Source organism: Sceloporus occidentalis, unplaced genomic scaffold (genome assembly GCF_023333645.1).
Source record: "Sceloporus occidentalis isolate IW3139 unplaced genomic scaffold, rSceOcc1.0.p SCAF_195, whole genome shotgun sequence".
Classification (NCBI taxonomy): Eukaryota; Metazoa; Chordata; class Lepidosauria; order Squamata; family Phrynosomatidae; genus Sceloporus; species Sceloporus occidentalis.
The window spans coordinates 307738-327808 of NW_028317175.1; the positions used below are offsets into that span (position 1 = coordinate 307738).

The following is a 20071-nucleotide window of genomic DNA, read 5'->3' on the forward strand; positions in this document are numbered from 1 at the left end:
AGCTGTCCGCAACTAATGATCAGCACATTAAGCCAATGCTAAAGGGGTAACAATACTAATAAAATGCGTTCTGAAAACGCGGTGGCATTTTTTACATCAAAAGGCCTATATATACCAGGAGAACAAACAAGATTCACGACAATCTCAATATTGGCATGATGTCAGATATGGCAACACCACTTTGGCCAGAACTGTTGTAAACTGCATCGCTACTATAAAGATCACACCATATGCAGGCTGTATAAGCGAACGTACCCCTGTATTTAAAATTCTCCTTTAGCATATCTAACTTTAACATCACCCTCATAAAGGGGGATGGAGATGGACAGTAATGGTATTTCCTCTATCCTACGGCATATTCCATATAAAGTGATACTTTAATGCACATAGCAGCTGCGCTGCTTTTATTTGGCAAATGCATAGGGGAAATACAGAAGAAGGATTTATCTGGAATGGGTAATAAAACTTACACGCAAGCCAATTGTACTAAATGACACTTAAAACTAAGATTTCCATATAGGCTTTCATTATATTTTTTTTTCTCAAAAAATGCTGTGCAAAGCAAGTATACTATTTGGGAAATCTTTGGTAAAGCTGTTCAAAAACTATTGCTTTAAATACAGATTAGTTTAATATATGATCATAAAGTTCCTAGCAAATTAAAATATTTCTCACACACATTTTTTTTTAATATTTAGCCTTTCCCTGCAAAACTGTAAAAAAAAAAAATAATTAAAAACTGAAAGCTTAAACTTACACAAAAAAAACAACAAAATCCAGACTGATAAAATTCTGCAAAAATGATGAATGTTGAAGAAAAAGGATTTAACGGCCTGTCCAAATTTAGTTCCTTTGCACGGAATGATGTCATAATAGAATTACTGGAATGATCAGTTCGTTAGTATGTTATCGTAAAAAAATACCAAATCGATGACGATATAACTGTCAAAAGTGATGTAATTAGACGCATCACAATATTGCTACTCTTTTTTTTCTCATTATCGTGCCAGTTAGGCCTTTGACCCCAAAAGTATACATACTGTATTTCTTACGGGCAGCAGCTTTATGCCTTATTTTCTATCAAACAACGGCTGTTTTCACACTGTTAGGAGCATGTCAATACTGTAGTATTTGTAATCATACTGTAATGCCTTTCTGAAGTATTTTATTATCAATTATCTTTTTTTTAGTTTAAATCCTTAATCAAAAAACTATATTTTCCAAAATCGTTATCGTCTGGGCTAATGAGCTGATCATTGCGAGCTTTGATTAATTTCTGGCACAGCACTTTTCTTCTCTCATTCCATTCCAGGAGTTCAGAATGTCCATGGGCAAATTTGCATTTTTCTCCATCAGGGCACCTACTTGATAAGAACCTAATCAAATACAGAGGAGAAAAATAAATCAGGTTTCTGAGCCATCACATCTTCATCAGTCTTTAGAGCCAGTCTAGCCTGTCCTTGTGAAGACCGGCAGCAGGATAGTCCGTCCTACCTACTGATGTTACTTTTTAATCTTTGCAGTGTTTGAGCTCCAGCAACTTATTGATGCCCACTAGAGCGCAACTGCATCCAACCGGCTCAGACACAATGCTCATTATAGCTTAAAGGCCATACCTGGATAATAGACAGATTTGCAAATATACTTTATATACGAGTTCAATTTCATAAATTTTTTAGCAAGCCGAGTCAACACTTATATATCTATATAATCTATACACACGCAAGCTTTTCACGCACAACAAGCTCACTGGGGCTGGACCTTCACAATATACAGTCAAGGAGTTGTAATGCAGCTATCCCTTTAGGGAATAGACCTCAAAAGGTATATGTAGCTATATAGAAAAAGCTTTTTTTTTTTTTTTTTATACACAAACTGTACAATCCATGCAATAAATCTCACAGCATTAAAATACCAATTGTTACATATAATGAAACTTAATAGTATTCTTAAACACAATCCAAATGCAAACATACCTTTCACATAAACTAAAAGACCCCGTAGGGAATCGATGCTGCCAGATGTTGGGATCGTCCTCGGAGTGGAATACTTTTTCCTTATGCTTGTCTGAAGAGATGTGCATCTTCCACTGGCGTTCACTATTGCAGTTCTTGCCACAGAGCCAGCAATGGAAATCAACCTAAACATAAAATATGTCTACTGTTAGAAGTTGGTGTGAGCTTCTATACATTATTATTATTATTGACCAATATTTCACTACTGCCGATAAGGATTTTCTTCTATGAGGTGTACTTTCCCCAAGCAGTAAGAAGTTTATTCTATACAACAATCCTTACCTCTCAGGCCACCCCACACTCACCTCTTTTGGGCAGTCCATATCCAAATACTGCAGTCTCCATCTTAAAAATATTTCTTATTACTCATCATCTGTCTTGTCCCTTACAGGCCGTCATGGATGCTGCTGCTGTTGGGTTTATCTTCCTTACCAATTGCTACATCTCTATCGCCAATGTTCCACTGGCTCCTTGTAAACCTCAGGATATAATTCTCATGCTCATATACAAGACTTCTCAGGGCTGCCCAGTCATATGGAATTCCCTACTTTAGTTTTCAGGTGTCTCCCCATCATACCCTGGGTAGTCTTGAGTCCATCTATAGTTATGTCTAGCAATCATATATTTAAATAATGGGATACAGTTGTGTGTCTTTTTCATCTCTAACTTTGCATCTTCACCTCCCCCACAACAGCTTGCTGGAAAGCTACTATTTGGTGCATATGGAAGTAATGGTGTTCAGCGTGAATATTTTATTCAAATGGCAGTATATGTTTAAAAAAAAAAATCCCTTTTGAAACCAGCAGCAATGGGTATAGTCCTGGGAGTAGGTGCGGGCTAAACATGCATTAAGGAGCAGCTTCTAGGTTCCATAGTAAAATCTCAATCGGACTAAAGACAGACTTTGCTTTACTGATTGTGGCATTAATAAAAATGAAGATGACTGACATTTTAAAGGGGAAAAGTATAATCCAACGGATTCTTGTTTGTGACACTTAAAACACTTTACAAGCCGATCCGGTCCACCACTTTTTCAGATATAGTACAAAAAATCCTTACTTATATTTTTACTTACAGTAGTTTCGGCATAATCTGTGGGAAGATGGATCGGTTTGTTGGCCTGAACAGAGACTCCATCGCCTTTCTCTGCTTTTTTGCTTTTCAGTAACTTGTCACACAAATGTTCTATGTCCTGAACTGATTAGACGGAGAAAAGTACACGTGAATACAAACTAGCGGTTTCACCCTTCCCTCTACATATATAGCATAGATATCTACCGATGTGGTGAATGGAAAAGTAACATTTATCAATAAATCTACCTATCAGATCACCTCATTCAAGCATAATATACTTCACCTGTTCCCTATCGTACAACCTAATACATCCAATTACAATACATAGAAGGTATATCTATATTTTCTGTATATCTACAAGGATTCAAGTGCTTTATGCGCTGCTTCCCAAAGAACAAAACAAAAATATACATTTTTATTTATGAACAAAACTATTCAACAAGAAATCTTCCATAACCAAATGTTTCACTTACTGCCGCAATCTTTCATAAAAGTCCAGATTTTTCTCTCTTCTGGGCTATGGGCAAAGGAGCAGTTTCCTATATATTGACATTTTTTCCCGGTCACAATATGATTGCACATCTGCAGGTAAGAATATAACGTAAACACACTCTGAAAAAGTTGTCCATCCTGGAATTTATTTTGGGGGATAGGGGGGAAATCTCCATACCTCAAACTGAAGGGGTACAGGTTTCTTTGTTGGGAAAGGTCTGATAGATATCCACTTTTTGCGTTCATTGGACATGACTAAAACTACCTGGCGGTCTCTGGTCCATCTAAAAGCATAGAGTTAATTTGTGGGTAACAGCACAAAAAAACAAACAAAAAAAAACAAAAAAACCCACAATCTGTAGAATTTTATAGCTTTTACTAATATTCTAAGGCTTTTTTTTGTTACTCACTGATGTCTTGCTTTTGCACTACAATATTTTCTGTTTTTGTCTGCCTCGATCACTTGACCGTTCCTCCAGCACTGTCCGCAAACAAACTTAATCTTGAAGTTTGGAAATCGATGATTATTGGGTATGTTGGGTATCTTAAAACAAGTGAACAGGGTCAATACTCACACACTGACTTTTACAAAACCATTGGCAATGTACAGTCTGGAAACAATGACTTTAATCTGGGCGGAATGAGCGTGATTTGGAACAGATATGGAAATAATAACAGTATGTAGAACCAAGTATGTTCTACTTTTTTTCTATTAGATTCATTCAGTTTACTTTGTATTCACTTTTCATATTCATGTTTAAATTAACGGTAAAATAATTGAAAAACTTAAAACAATATCATGCAGAAAAATGTTGAATTTATAAGAAAATTATAAAAATAAAGCACTATACCAATTTAGCTTATTAAATAAGGGACCATGTTTTATTTTAAATATTCAGTTAGTCAACTCTAATGAATACATGTAAAAAGTACTGAAGCTCAGAACGGAGAAAGTATGATCCCATGATATCAGCCCCAGAGAAATCACATTTAGTTTAGAATACTTGAATGATTGATATATAATTAATTTTCGGTAAGTTAAAGGTAGTACATACGATAAAAAGGTTAAAATATCAACTTTGAGCTGAAGAGCGGCTCTGCATTTCGGAATTTTAGGTACCATAGTGTGTGCACTCACAATTTCCAAATCGGTGAGAAGTTACATATACAAATACCTGGGAACTAAGGGCACCCGACTCCACACCTGAGAAGTTCGTAGACTCCTGTACAAGGGTATCAAGAGACATACCTGGATGGAAAGACAGCATACTTGTAACGTAAAAGCAGTGGTTATATGTGGTCATATAATCTAACTCTATAAAGGAATTACATTTTCTTGCAGAACTGGGTAGGGTATCCCTGATGTGAATAAATAGAAGTGACGGCCTCCCCGAAACGTATAGATCATAACATTGTGGAGCTTAAAATGTGAATTTAATTTGCAAGTATGTCTGTTAATGGTGGAAGCTTTTGAGGGATGCATATAACCAGACCAATAGTCTGAGTGGGGTTAATGCAGGTACCCAATAAAGAGTCCATTAAATCTGCTTAATATTTTTTGTACAACAGCAGCTTTTGGCCCATGGACTACATACATTTTGTGTTATAGGAAAAACAACAACTACAGATCAAATAAAACAGAATTCTAAGTCACTATTACGGTACTTTGTATGTAACAAATTCAAGAACTGCATAAACAGCAGGGGGTTGGTCGCAGCTATTTACCGGTCTCTTTTTGCATCACCCACACCCGGAGCTCCACCAAGCTGTGAGCAAAAGAGCAGTCATCTTCTCTCAAACAGCCATAGCGGACCTCGTGCCGGCACAAATCCAACTCAAAACCCGGGCTGAAAGGACGTATCTTGTAATATTTTACTGTGCTCTCGGTAAAAATGTGAACAAGACACCTAAAAAAAAAAAAACAAACAAAAAAAAGATACGTATGTAGATATAAAAAGCATTTTATAGGCAACAACATACCAAAAGCTAATGTAAACCTATAGTGTAACAACAAACTGTCAACACGACAGAAGGGAAGACAAAGGACCTCAGTCTGAAAGGTATTGCCCGTGTTAACTTCCAGTTCACACCCTGCCCTCAATTTCACAAAAAGTTTATTTAAAGGTAAAATCATGGCCAGAAGTATTTTAGGGATCGGTAAAGGAAACCATTTGATTCATTGCTTCGATAATGATACAAGAGTGGCTATTAAAAAAGAAAACTTGCAAATACAAGTCAGTGTCCTGTGAAGAATATTCTAGTCTGATGAATGATTGGCACACAAGTGGAGCCAAAACCTACTTAGCACACAACGCTAGACACCCTACTGCCAAAATAAATAAGCCACATACACAATGACACATAGGGTGCCCTCAACTGAGTTTGAAAAATGAAAATGATTTGTAGCTAAAATGCTTTTTTTGCTCCTCACAAACAGGACAAGATTGGTGGGACGTCCCATAGGGGTCTATAAACAGGTATGTTAAATTAAAAAGGTGCTGCCTCACCCAAGTTACAGCAATACACAAAGCTGAAAAGATGCAAAGCGGAAAAGGTACAGTATCAACGAGAAAACAGGTCTACAGAGACCAAACGCAGAAGATCTGTGTGTTGCCTGTTGTGGTGACCGCATACATAACACAGGTTATGAGTTATTCACTACTAGTAATCACTCACTATTCATATTCAGCTTGGCCAGACTTACTTGTTATCTTCAAAGTCATGCCTTAAAAGAGGATGTGAACAGTACAATGAAGAGTCCTTACTTTCCTTGCTAATAATTCTGGGCTTGTGATCAAAACATTTCTGCGGTACAAAAGAGCTTTTGTAATAAATACACATCATTTAGAATGAGTTTAATATTATGACAAATTTAATTTAGAAAAAAAGAAACAATGACAAAGCTTGAAAGCGAAAAGAAGCCACATATAATAAAGTGACTTAGTTTGTATAATAGGAAAAGTGCTCCCTTGTTAAGTTTGTAGCCTGGTTGTAATGTGCGATTGAAAAACAATGTCTTACGGGAGGTATACTGAAACATATCTGAACTGGATGGGATCACGACTCTACTCTGTTGCAGAAGCGTTTTCCGGAGGGGTAAAATGTAATTGCACTGAAATCAGGAATCAAGAAATCATAGCGGCTGCACTGCTTGGTAGGCTGGAAATTGAATAATGTCATAGGCATGCTAAAGGAGTCCCTGTACTACTGAAAGCTGGAAGGGTTTTTTGCACAAACACAAAAAAAAACAAACCCCAATATTCTTAAAAAATAAAACAAATATTGGTGTATATTATAGGTCAGGGGTGCCAAAACAGTGTAATGTGTGGCATATTGAAATATGTTGGCTGGACCAACATAATTTCATACCAGCTCACCCAGACCACAGACCTCCTCCGAGTGCAGCCGGGCACTCTCACCCTCCCTCTCAATGTATTCTCTTGCCTCTTCTGTTCTTCTGTCTTTGTCCGCTTCTTCCAGTATCAGCTCTATTGACCAGGCCTTCTGGAACTTTGGAGGAATGGGGGGCTGTCCACAGGGTTCCTGTCATGGCTCTGCCCTTTTGCAGAAGTACCCCAAGAAGCCAGGATATTGCAGACAGGTTAGCCGAGGAGTAGCGTTTCTGCATCTCTCTTTCTCCGCAAATCGATCTTCATTATTTTGGAGTCTTAGAACACTTCCACAAAAGGGCAGACAGAGCACACCACGTGGACAGCCTCTTCCCTGTTCCTCCAATCAGGACAGGGTGTGCATGGAGGCTCCCCTCTTTTGAGGATGTGCTCCAGAATCCCTGGCCAATGGAGCCAATACTGGGGAGAAGCAGATGAATAAAGAGGTAGAGGCAAGAGAAGAAGCAGACCTGCAGCAAAGAAGACAGGGATACAGAAGCGTGAAAGCATGACGTTATGCCATCTGCAAAAGTATGAATCGTATATGAATGACGTAAAATGTAATTTACCTCACAAAGAAACACAAATCTTCCGCTGTGTTCCTGCAGTAAATGCGGAATTGTTAAACTGTCTTTGCCATCTCCACCAAAAAGAGCATCTCGGCAAAAAATCCCCTTCCTCTCCAGCGTCCACACATCAATTTCTTCTTGGGAGTAGGCAAAGGTACAGTGTCCTGGATACTTACACTCTACTCCTTGAGCAACATCTAAAATGGATTTAAGTTACGGTATTAGATGGAGTAACATAGTTACCATACAAACATCACAATAGATACAGTACAAGTAATGTTAGATAAAATATAACAGCCCTCTACTAAAAAGTCAACCAGGGAATCTAATGCTGTTGAATACAACTGTTGTAATATTAAACAAGTGCTCCCCGCAACCTAAAAAGACAGCAGGCTCTTTTTATATAAATTTCATCTCTCGCCTTAAACTCGAGTAAAATACATTGAAAACTAGATTAAAAGAAAGAACAAAGAAAGCACTCATAGCTAGAGTTATTATGTAAGCCAAAAGAATATACCTTTACATATATAAAATGGTCCCAAATATTGATTTTTTATTGGCCTTGGCCTTATTTTCTTCCATAGGCCATCTGCAGAATTTTTCATTCTGCCAATAAGAATGTCCTTCTTGCATCTATGATCCAAATTGAAGTTAATGCTGAAACTATGGCATTTTGATCCTAAAAAAAAAAATAAAAAAAAAAAAAAAAAAAGGTACAGAATGTTGAGATAGTTTGTTAAAGGGAGATCACGGTTATGGAATCTGGCATTACATAATTCAAACATCAAAAACTAAAAACTGTTCAGTTCTGTTGGTCTAAATGTTTTCTGGGTTTTTGGTTAATTAAGGAACGTTTCAACTTCAGGAAAGCTGAAATCCAAGTTGTTAATAATAATTGTGAGAACGTGGTGCAAACATGCCTTTTCAATCTTTTGACCTCAGCTTTTTAATTAAACAATGAACAATAACCTTGCAGACCCAGAAAAACAGGATACCTATTCTACACTGTATACATTACACAAAATGCATTTTATACATTGAGTTTCCACTATACTATGACATACCCAACATCATAGACATCACATTCCAAACTACACTATGCATTTAGCAAAAGGTACCTTGAAACCCTACCACCATGTTTAGAGCATCATACAGCTCTGTTGGCACCCTTACCAAATGCAGCTTTATAACAGTACTGATGAATGCCCCGATTCAGAAACAATTTGCTTATGTGCCCAAAAGAATAAACTACATATCTGCACAGCAAGATATAGGATGACCTTTTGGGCACAGCCCAATAGCCATTATTGCTTACCTGCAATGGACAAGCATAGCTGACAAGCCTGCCTGAACTCATGTGTCCCTTCCAGCGGGTTTTCACCCTTCACGGGAGTAGAATATGAAACCGACAACGCAATATTGCTAAATCCTTCTAATCCTTTAATAGGACTCTCCGAAAATGGAGAAGGACTGTTTGGCCGAAGAAAATATGCAGAATTATGGACCTAAAAGAAAATAAAACTGAATCAACTGCAGCCTGTATTACTCCAGTGCTTGGATTAACACAAGAGTTTTAAATCAGCTGATCGGGGAGAAACATAGCTGTAGAATGAGATAAATTCTCTTAGGGTTAATTGGTTAGATGAGAAAAGAGGAATTAAGGATAAGATACTTGGTCTGAGTGGAGGGGGGAGCTTAGTTTCTAAATGAAGTCTTAATAATAAAAATTAAAAAAAAAAAAAAAAGGGTCAGAAAGGAAATAAAGGAGAAGGTATGTGGAAGAGAAGAGGTTAACTGCTGTGGGTGCAAAGAACGTTTGCTTGTTGTAATAACATCTTTTCTTGTAAGAACATGATGAACAAAGGGGTAGAAGAACAATGAAAACAAGCACATAAAGTACCTAGATGAATGATACAACCCCCCCCCCCAAAAAAAACCGTATGTTAAGCATTATTGCATAATATGTATGGAAGTGTCCAGTCTTGCTAATTACTGTAGAAATAGTGGTTATGCCGGCAGCCATGTTTTTTTTAAACAATCAAGAGAAGAGATTCTAGTAGTGCCCTTAAGTAAGACAAGGATTAAACCTTTTTTTTTTTTTTACGACAAGAACGAAGTACCTAAAATATGCGTCATGTGATACATCTAGCTGTCAGTTGTTACATATTGATACCGTTTACCTTATGGAAAAGCTACTTTTACATGTTGAGTAGTTAAAAGAATGTTGTCATACTTACTGGAAATTTGGAGGAATTCATCAAAGCAGCATTAGATGCTCCATTTTGGTGACCTAAAGACACTTTGAAATAACATAAAAAGGAAAAATACACTGTCAGTAAAGAGGTTACACAATCGCAATGGCTAATAGAAAAGAATTGTGTTTTGTTTTAATGTTCAGTAAAAGGATTTAACATACCCACTATAAAAAAATATATATATATATTTTACAAATATAATCATATGAAAAGCTCAGTAAATAATCACACATTATAAGAGCCAAACCCTGTCCAATGTCAATCTAAATAAATGTTAACCTTTGCAATCAGATAGTGGTACACAGGGTCCCACGCTGAACATTACTGAAAACCTGACAAAAACTTGGCTGATGGTTGAGCCATTTCAAAGGAGTTGGGACGTCACTAAACCAATGCCAGAAACATATTGATCCAAATTTGGGACCTAAGTAAAATCTTTTAAAAAGAGTAGGCATCTTGACAAAATCCCTCAAAGACCAAGATATATCATCATCATGGAGTCCATTCAGGGATCTGCATTACTCTCTCGCCTCAGCCAACGTCAGATTTCATGACTCGCTCATCAGAAAGACACCGGGCTAACATGGGATTTAGGACAGTCACTGGGTTTATTGGGGATTTTACCAACCCCTGCCCTACTGATCTCACACTAGATCATTTAGCTGTACGTGTAAGGTTTTCCTCTTTAACTTAAGTAACATGCAAAACATTTCTGGGGGTAGCTGCCGACTACACTACAGAAAAGAATCAGTTTTAGAAATTGCAGATAGGGGACCCAACGGTATATGTTGTTTGCACATGTTACTTAGGAATAGATAGACAGATTTGTTACTGTAATTAGATTACAACAGATACTACTGCTTTCTAAATTACTACCAATGAGGTTACCCTGTAATTAATTCACTCGCTAAATTTTCATAAAATGTGAGCCATGTCAAGTTTCAACACAAAGAAATACCCCTCCTGACAGTTTTATAAAAAATATAATCTGTGTAACAGCCACAATGATCTTCTGTGACACCATCCACCCATTTAAACTCAAATACAAAGCATTCCAAAAATAATAATTCAAGTTCAGGGAGGGACAAAGATACTTAAGATTACCTCCATGAGAGTCCACAGAAGACTTTAGCGAAAAGCTATTGAATGCTGCCGTCAGCGGCTGGGAGTACATATCAGAAAATGAATAGCTGTGAAGTCGTATGGACTCTACCAAATTAGTAGGAAAACTTCCTACAGTGGTAGATAAAGACTCTGGTAATGTAGTAATAGACTGAAAAAGAACAAGGACCGCATACAGTTAATATCCAAAAAAAATAATAATTAATAACAGGTATAACAGTCTACGTTATTTAGTGATTTCACTTCATCTAAAAGGAGAGATTGAAATAAAGTCAGCAGAACTAGCATTCACACAGAAGTGCAGTTTATTGGAGACAGGTATCCTACTCTTTACGTGGTATATATGGTATTATATATATGGTGGTATATGCCTATTACCAAGACTGTATGGAACAATGTACCCCCCCCATTCTGGTAAAGAACATAAGAATGGATTCCTGTGGCCAGATAGAATAAAAGTAGGCACTGAACTAGTTGGCTGTGTTGCAGGCTAATCCTATAGGTCTTGCTGATAACATTTGAATGCAAAAAGTTGTGGATTTTGGACAATAATAGATCTACTGAACCAAGTCTTAGTTTTCAGTGGTCTTTCACTGCTTACAAAAGAGTTGAAGATGGTGGGTGATTTCACGGATCCCCACACCAGTGGGAAGCAGCTGAGCACGAGCTTACATAGAGGGAAACCAGCAATGATGACCCAGACAACATGTACTTGCTTACTTATCTGCCAAAAAAACCTCCAGCTTCAATTTATTAGTCCAAATTCATATATTCACCAAGGAATTGCGTTCCTGCTCCTTTTCCAGAATGACAGTGTAGTAAATATGCATGAAAATTCGATACGGTGTACATTCAACCGCAAATTTACATTTATGCATTAGGAAAAACGTGCAGGGGATATAGAATTTTAGCAGAAGGCATTGCTCTCACCATGCTTAGGTTAGAATCTGGCACAGAATCAAGGATGTGATCCAGCTCCTCTCCAATTACTTCTCCATCGCGCAAGTAGGAAGTTGGAAAGGAAGCAGAGGACCCATTACTGACAAGCGCAGATGGAAAAGTCATTGCTTCAGCCATAGAGATAACATCGGGAGAGGGAGAAGAGACTGGAACGGAATCCAGGTCATTTACAGAGTTCATAGCAACACTCAGAGTTTGAAAGGACGACAAAGGAGACTCAGAACTGATGTCAGGCAAGTCTGGGAAAGAAAAAAGCATTTGTAAGATAGAACAGTATTGTTAAAATACTTAGAGTAATAGTCTACATTACCATTGCCCCAAGGAACAGGTACACAAAAGGTTGCTGTTACTGCACTTTTTAAACATTACCAAAATATCACAATAGAGAACTTATTTTAACTGCACAAACTATTATGCAAAAGTATTGACTTAACATAAATCCATTTTTTTCTTGTTATATGATTTCGCTTGCAATTACGCCAGCACTGTTGATGGCAAGAGCCTCCCTCTACATCACTCTTATAATTAACATATTACATTTTCTCATGTACATTACATTCTAACAGATAAGAGCCTTAAGAGGTTTGTCTTACTGAATTTCAGGGGTCACATCTTTGTAGAATTAAGCAGTATTACTTTTATTTAGGGACATCAGTTTAGGTACAATGCTGTGAAAAAGTATTCCCGCCATCCAGATTTCTTCTATTCTTGCATATTTGTCACACTTTAATTTATTTGGATACTTTTGTTAGGTCAGAAGTGAAAATAAGGGACAAAATAATTCAGGATTTAAATAATTTTGTATTTCATAAACACAGAAGAAACATAATAGCTAAACAAAACATTCCTGAACACCACCCGAGATACTAACCTGGCTCAATTTGCTCTGCCAAACTTTCTGACACCTGGAAGTACAAATGAAAAAGGTAAAAGGGTACAGTTCTTGATTATGACACGTCACCATTTATTGTCCAATTTTTCTGTACTAAAATCAGACAAAACATTTCAAGGGACCAGGAAATAATTTTTATCCTTAATTTTTTTTGTGTGAAAATCATTACTAAAATCCCAGTTTAACCTTAGGAGTTAAAAACAAAGCGGCATAGGAAAAGCTAACCCAATTATCTTTCAGAATCATTAGATGCTAGTAAAATAATGTCAAAAAGGACGACTGTGAATACCATCTATTATTATTAAAATTCCTCTGACAGCAGGGGAAAAAAAACTCAATAAGCATCAAACACAAACAGAAGTCACTAGTCAATATGCTGGAATGGACAGTTCATGGCCATCGGTAATATTGGTAAGCCTTTTGTATATTATTTAAACAGGGAAGGGAAACATATGAAGTCACTACTAACATTAACAGAGACCCACAGGCCATCACATCATAATCTCTGAGAACCAGACATAACTTTTAGCCGTTAACTTTTTCCCAGCTGTTAGCTGAACTCTTCACTTTTGAAGGTTGTGAACTGTGGATATATAAAATGACCATACCTTCTCTGTGCCATCCACGCTAGGCTTTTCTTGATCTGGCTGGAATAGATAAAACAATAATAAATAAAAATAAAAAACATAAAAAATTAAGTGTTAAATCCTGATGTAAGCTTGGTAATCACAGTGTATACCTGGCATCGGACATATGCTTTTCTGATTTTTAGCTTCAACTTCTTAGCGAGATCTTGAGTTAGCTTCACAACACTTTCATCCTATGAAGGCAAACAATTACTGACTTACTTCCAGTGCAACAAATGTTATAGTTTTACATAGTTAAAAAATAAACCATTTATTAGGGTCCTGCTAAGCTTTATCTTGTTTTTTACAACATTGAAGTAAAGTTGTGGTTGCATGTGTATAATGAACTACACTTTACACAGCGTGGAATTATGAAAGTGATATTTGGTGAATGAACACACATATACATAATTTTTTGCTTACACTCTGTAGCAATTTGTTTGAGTGAACATTCTGCATTTTCTTTATTGCACAATGATAAAATGTTTATTGCAATCTAGATTTAATCTTTTATGATAAATGAGGCTAACATCCCACTGTTCGGAAAACTGGTGATGTCCACTCATATATACAAAGTAAACCCATGACCAGAAACAGAAAAATCACCTGTGGAGCAGTCAGGGAGCACCTGGCCACAGAGTCATACGCTTCCTTGTATCTTTCCAACATGTATAGTGCTTTGGATTTGCGATATAGCACTCTGAGATTGTCCTCATTCAAGCTTATGGCGGATTCACAATCTTTTAAGGCATTCTCATGAAGGCCCTAGGACAAAGTAACAGGATTAAGAAAAAAAAAAACATTAGAAAGAGGCAACAATCTGCTTTTGAGGGGAACGGCTTCCTAAAAGAAATCTATCAAGTACAAAATTACCCTACACAATAAAGTAACTTTTTCAGAACTTAACTTGGCGTGATGTCACAAACTGAAAGATATTCATAAAGTTCAGCTTCCAGGCTTCCCAAAGAACAGTAATAGTAGCAGTTATTAAAGGTCTTTCTATCTGAGGTTTACCGACTAGATTGTGGGTTGAAGCATTTTATGTTATTGATTTACCGTGTGCAAGTTCCCACTGCGATAAACCCTCCAGGGCTGGCCCTTGATAATGCATAGGTAAGTTTGGTAAATTAAACATTTGTTGCAAACAGGCCAAAGGAGAATGATCATCATGTCTTACAGTATTGACGATAGATTAATTCAATAAAATGACATTAAACATTAATGTTACAAAATGTTAAATTTGTACTATGTTGGACAGCCAATTAATCTCAAGCATCTCATATACATTGCTAGTGTAGCGCATGGTTGTTTTCATGCTAGGAAAGCCCAGGGTTTCTATAGACTCTATGCTTTGTTAGGTTCTCTTCTTCCCACTGCTGCCTGAAATAATACAACTACATTACCTATGATAAAGAGTCCAAAAGGTGGAAACAAAAGCTTAATTTACTGTCTTTATTTCTTCTTATTGTCCTCACATCACCCATACAAAGGTTACCAGAGCCAAAGAGAAGGAGTGATATAACAGGGACTGCCAAGCTCCTAAGAAATGGATGATCATTACATAAATGCAGAGATAAAACTTAAATACCATTTTGGAGTAAGATGCTGCCTGGTTTGCATACACTTTTTCCAACACGTCATCTGGGATGGAAATATCTTCTGAAGAAGCATATTCGGCAACACTCAGTGCCTCGGAATACTGGTTAATGGAGTCATTTGTGCGGCTTTCTCTGAACAAGTCATTCCCTTCATTGTACAGGTTTCTAATGAGTCTTTGCAAGAAAATCTAAGGATAGACAAAGTTGTAGTAAACAAAATATACAAATAACAGAAAACAAGCCATAGGCAGAGACTAGAGCATGCTTAAAAACTGAAGTACCTCATATTCGTTGTCTGTTCCAAAGAATGGCAGAGAAGACCTAAAACATATATGCATGGTTACTAAATCAAGCTTGCAAGAAATCGTTCAATGTTTACCCCAAACAGTTGGACACAACTCCCATTTTATGATTTATTTCTAAAAACATACCTACCGATGTTTCTCGAAACAGTGAAAACGCTGTAGAAAATTTTTATTTTATGCACGGCTTGAACTCCGCTCATCTAACCAGCTCTCCAGCGAACTAACTCAGCAGGTGCGGAACGTGGCCGATGACCACAGCGAGTTCTGGTTCTAACTTAAACCACATCCTAAGTGGGGATATGTCTCATGAATCATTTATGAAACTAATTGTTTTTTGCAATTTATATTTTTGTCTTTCATCCCAAAAGTAGATTTACTAAAGTTCATATGACAAAAAAATTAGGATCTAGCCCATGCTCATTCTTTAGTAAGATATAATGAACATGTGACTTCCAATACAATAGATGCATTCATTTAAAGAGAAAGTTCCATTAGATGTCATCACAGTAGCTGCTGGAATTTATTTTTATTAAAGACAATAATTGGAAGTGCGCTAAGTTCCCTCTAACATCATAGCGGTAAGTAGTGTGAACTGTCTGGAGAAAAAGTGTGAGCCAGAGGATTTATTCACTAAATAGTGAGAAGTTAGCTTTTGTACATTGTGAAGTGCCAACCCCCAATATCTATACCAACCCGGGCGATATGAAATATTCAATCTCATAATTTACTGTTTAGTGAATAAACTCTGGTACTCAGATTAATGACATCATAAATTAAACCGACTTACTGAATAAATTGAAGTCCCTTCTTTATGTCCTCCTGCCTGGTGAGTCTGTCGCTAGTAACATAAGACATGTTAACCACTATGCAGCTTCCAAAGTCCTGCAGCTTCTGAAACGGAAGGAGAATTCCAGCTCACTGTGATGGTCACATAAGTAAGGAGGTTGCTTAATACAGAACTTTTGTTTATCTTATTATTATTTTTTTTTAAATGGTTAAAGTTCACAATGTGTTTAAAAGGTCAGCGCAATACATTTCACGTGATGCACACTCCCTTGTTACTACCCGGTAACCAATTTTAACAGTTAAACCAACAAGGGGATTTCCTTTAGTATCCAACCCTTATGGCTTGTGAGTATTTAAGATTATAAAATACAAACTACACCTCATTTGTAACGCAAACAAATCTTCAGATACATTGTCACACTTCATGCTTCTCACAATCAGATATTATAATGCAGTCCATCCTTTAATTCCAATTGGTAACACCTTATTACTTAGGATTTAGCAGAGCTTATCATACGGGTACCTCGGTAAACGGTAAGGTCCATCTTTTCATATCAAATAATTAAGGGTATAATAAAAAGGGTCTTGAGCATTGTTGATCAAACATATACATACAGTATAAACACAGTATAAAGATCTGTTCTCCCAGCTGTAGGTTACTTGTAATGCCAATGTCTTGTACACATCATTATCCATCTATCCACCTATAGACTTGGCATTACCGAGTGCTGGGTCCCCAGTAAGGTTTTATGGCACCCAGGACAGGACATCTGGCATCCATTGAAGATGCCCTGCTTGGGTGCTCTTCATGTTCCACTGACTTTATGATGGGGTCTGGCCAGGATTCCAGATAACATTTATGGCAGGATATGGCAATAGCTGGGAACTTATGGGCCCCGGCTACCTGGAGCCTATCCTTGTGGGGGCGGGGCCAGGACTGCCCACCGACATTGCAGGGAATAGTCCCATTTAAGTGAGAAACGGGCAGGGAGTCAGCCACTGGGACCCTGCAATCAGGAGGATTTGTGGAGATTCTCCCGGAGTTCTTTGGGCCAAACCCAGACAGGTCCCGGGTATGTACATGGCCTAAGAAAATATACATGTTCTTTTTTTCATGCAAGATGCCTCGTTAACCCTTAAAAAGACATTTTGCATGATAATGACTTTATTAATAGAAACCTGCGGGGCCTTGAATGCAGCCCCGCAGTATTCGGTTTGTCTTAGTCTGTCAGTTCTGTTTTTTTAATAATTATTATTTGGGAAGATTCGGGAAAGTCTTCTGCTCTATAAGCTGATATTAGTACAATGCCAGAACAAGAGAACAATTCATATCCACTTGTCCTTGAGGCACTTCGTACAAAGCTAGAAGAAAAACAAGACGACGCTCAATGAAGACATAATAAAATGGTCAGCCAAATCTTGCGCAAAGCTTTCCACACATCCAAGGTTCTGCTCATTAACCTTCTTATATTGTTTCCCTGCGACATTTCCGGGTGTCATACCAACAGCTTTGTGATGGACTATTAAAGAGTTAATATTCTCAAGGAAAGTTCCTAGGGGAGTCCATTGATAACTTAATGTTAGAGATTATTGATAGTACTATAAAAAAAATCCTTAATGACATCACTGTAACTTCAAAGGGACAGCAACACTCACAATACAAGGTGTAATCCAGCCACAAACTACACTTTCTCCCAGTTTCCATAGTAACACTTCATTTCCTGCCAGGTAACCCACCTAGGCACTGACACGTGCCCTTCCTGTACCACAATAGGGGCAGGTATGCTAATTATAATTACAGGAAGTGCCAACACACCCCCATTTAAAACAGCAGGCATTCCCGGGCATTTACCGGCCACCGTCACCTATACAAGTTAACATGTTAGGTGCCGGTACAAATACGCCTCTCATATGGGTCGCACATTCCTTTGTAACCCCGCAACATCCGCCCGCCTTCTCCAATTACCGAAACCATTTTATCATGTATTCCAACAGCAAGAAGCAAGCACCGTTACGTTAATGAGTGGACACAACACAACACCCGCCGAACACACGTAAAATGCCTCGGATAACTCACTCGCTCGTTACCTGCCGTTCAAGCGGCGTTTCCGCTCCCGGCTTTCAATCTGTGTGCCGGAGCCGGTGTTACTCACAACGCCGTCTAGTGGGAGAAGGACCGAGGTGCGGCCACAATGAGAGGGCGCGAAATTCGAGCGCAGCGCTCGGGTACTTACTTACAGCTTGTCGCTGCTGGGTTTTTAACTTTAGTTTTTATGTAATTTACACAGCGCTGCGGATACATTTCATACACGTGTTATGCGTCTGTAGAGAAGTCACACTGTGCAATGGTATGATACATAGGATGTTTAATTGTTTTAGCCACCAATAGGATTTACTCCAGTATCTCATGATATTTGGACAGTGTATAGTCTATGACTGGTCCGGACTGGCTAATGCTCTCGGGGCCACAGGCCAACACTTCCATGCTAACTCAATCTGCTACTCCAGCGTCAGAGGGGTTGCTGCAGTTGGGTTGCGGGCTGGACATAATGCACAGACTCTCATATAATTGAGTGAGTGAATGAATAAATGTATAAGTGTTTGTGGGCCAGAGATGGCACAGGCAGAATGCTTAAGGGGCAGAGGTGGCACAGGCAGGCTGTTTAGGGGTAGAGGTGGCAGACTGTTTAGGGGACAAAGCTGGCACATGCGGGCTGCTTAAGGGCAGAAGTGGCACATGCAGGCTGTTTAGGGGTAGAAATGGAACAGACAGGCTGTCTGGGGGTATAGATGGAACAGACATGCTGTTTGGGGGAACAGATGGCAAAGACAAGCTGTTTGGGGGCAAAGGTGGCAGTGTGGGACATGTTTCTTGTAAAGCTGGGGTGCTCCCGTGGCGATTTTCACACTGGGGCCCTGTGGTTTCTAGTTATGCCCCTCATGTGGCATGTGGGCACATAAGCTTGTCAAATATTTCCAGGGCTGACTTTCATTCACAGTCTTGCTCTGGTAAATATTCAAAAGGGCCTGAGCGGGACCTGAAAATTGAATAGTTCAATGATTATGGTAAATCCCTGTTAATATCCTGGTGTGGACGCCTTTTTATAACATGTACCAGCAGATGGCAGCAGTGATCTGTCTACAGGCTCAATGGATCCTTAGACAGAAGGGTGTGTGAGTGAATGTGTGTGTGGGGAAGGAGGGCTCGGGCTGGTCTCGTGATCTCTGCATTCAGTTCCTGTTTAAGGCGTTTGTGTCCCATTGTGTCACTGTGTCCGGTTACAGCAGTGGGAGAATCCACCTGCAGCGGGCACAGGTACAGTCTGATGAGGCATTCAATCATATGTTTAGGCTCTTTTAACGTTACATTATTTTGCTTATTGTTTCTTCACCTTTCCCAGTTGAAACTTCATCAGCTAATGTCTCCTTTCGGCTAAACCAAGTCATGATGTAGTTTGATTAATATTTTTATAGTAGGTACTTCTAGGAGACCTAAAATCAGGACCCTGCATATGATCACAAGTGGATCGAACTGCAGGAGAATCATATAGAGACTTGCAGTCTCTAGTTAGCACTTTTGTTTTCTGTTTCCTGATTTTTAGTAGAAGCCCTTTATCTGTAAAATTAGTTATTATGCATCAGTAATATGTCTCCAGAAATATATATATTATACGAAATTGTAGTTATTTAAAAAAATGTGTATTCTGTGCTGCATAATGCAGTGTAGGTTAGTGTGTAAAAGTGTGTTTTATGGAAATCAAACTGACTTTTGCACGTGCCTGTGGACTGATCAGATCTCTGCTTCCATCAGGTGACACAGGGCAGCTCACTTCATGACTTCCTCGGTGGCTGTAACTCTGGCCAGCTGGGATATGATATTTAAACAAGCTGTAGGTCTGATGCCTGTTTCACCAAATAGCTTTTTCCAGGACAGCCTCCTGTCACCCGCTCCTTTGCTGTCCTGTATACATTATGGGAAGGACCTCTC

General features: G+C 38.3%; 1 protein-coding gene across 1 annotated transcript; it reads right to left on the bottom strand.

Annotated features, from left to right (window-relative positions):
• Positions 1 to 1186: 1186 nt before the first annotated feature.
• ZC3H7A (zinc finger CCCH-type containing 7A) lies at positions 1187 to 16152 on the bottom strand. The gene is made up of 20 exons (XM_089502138.1): positions 16085 to 16152; positions 15274 to 15313; positions 14983 to 15180; positions 14001 to 14159; positions 13488 to 13588; positions 12748 to 12781; positions 10899 to 11067; positions 9777 to 9838; positions 8855 to 9044; positions 8057 to 8218; positions 7540 to 7736; positions 6286 to 6386; positions 5307 to 5488; positions 4757 to 4830; positions 3992 to 4125; positions 3760 to 3865; positions 3563 to 3671; positions 3091 to 3212; positions 1977 to 2140; positions 1187 to 1376 (listed from the first exon to the last, which is right to left on the bottom strand). Exons 1-20 carry the CDS (start codon positions 16150 to 16152, stop codon positions 1187 to 1189), a joined length of 2562 nt encoding a protein of 853 aa, XP_089358264.1.
• Positions 16153 to 20071: the final 3919 nt, after the last annotated feature.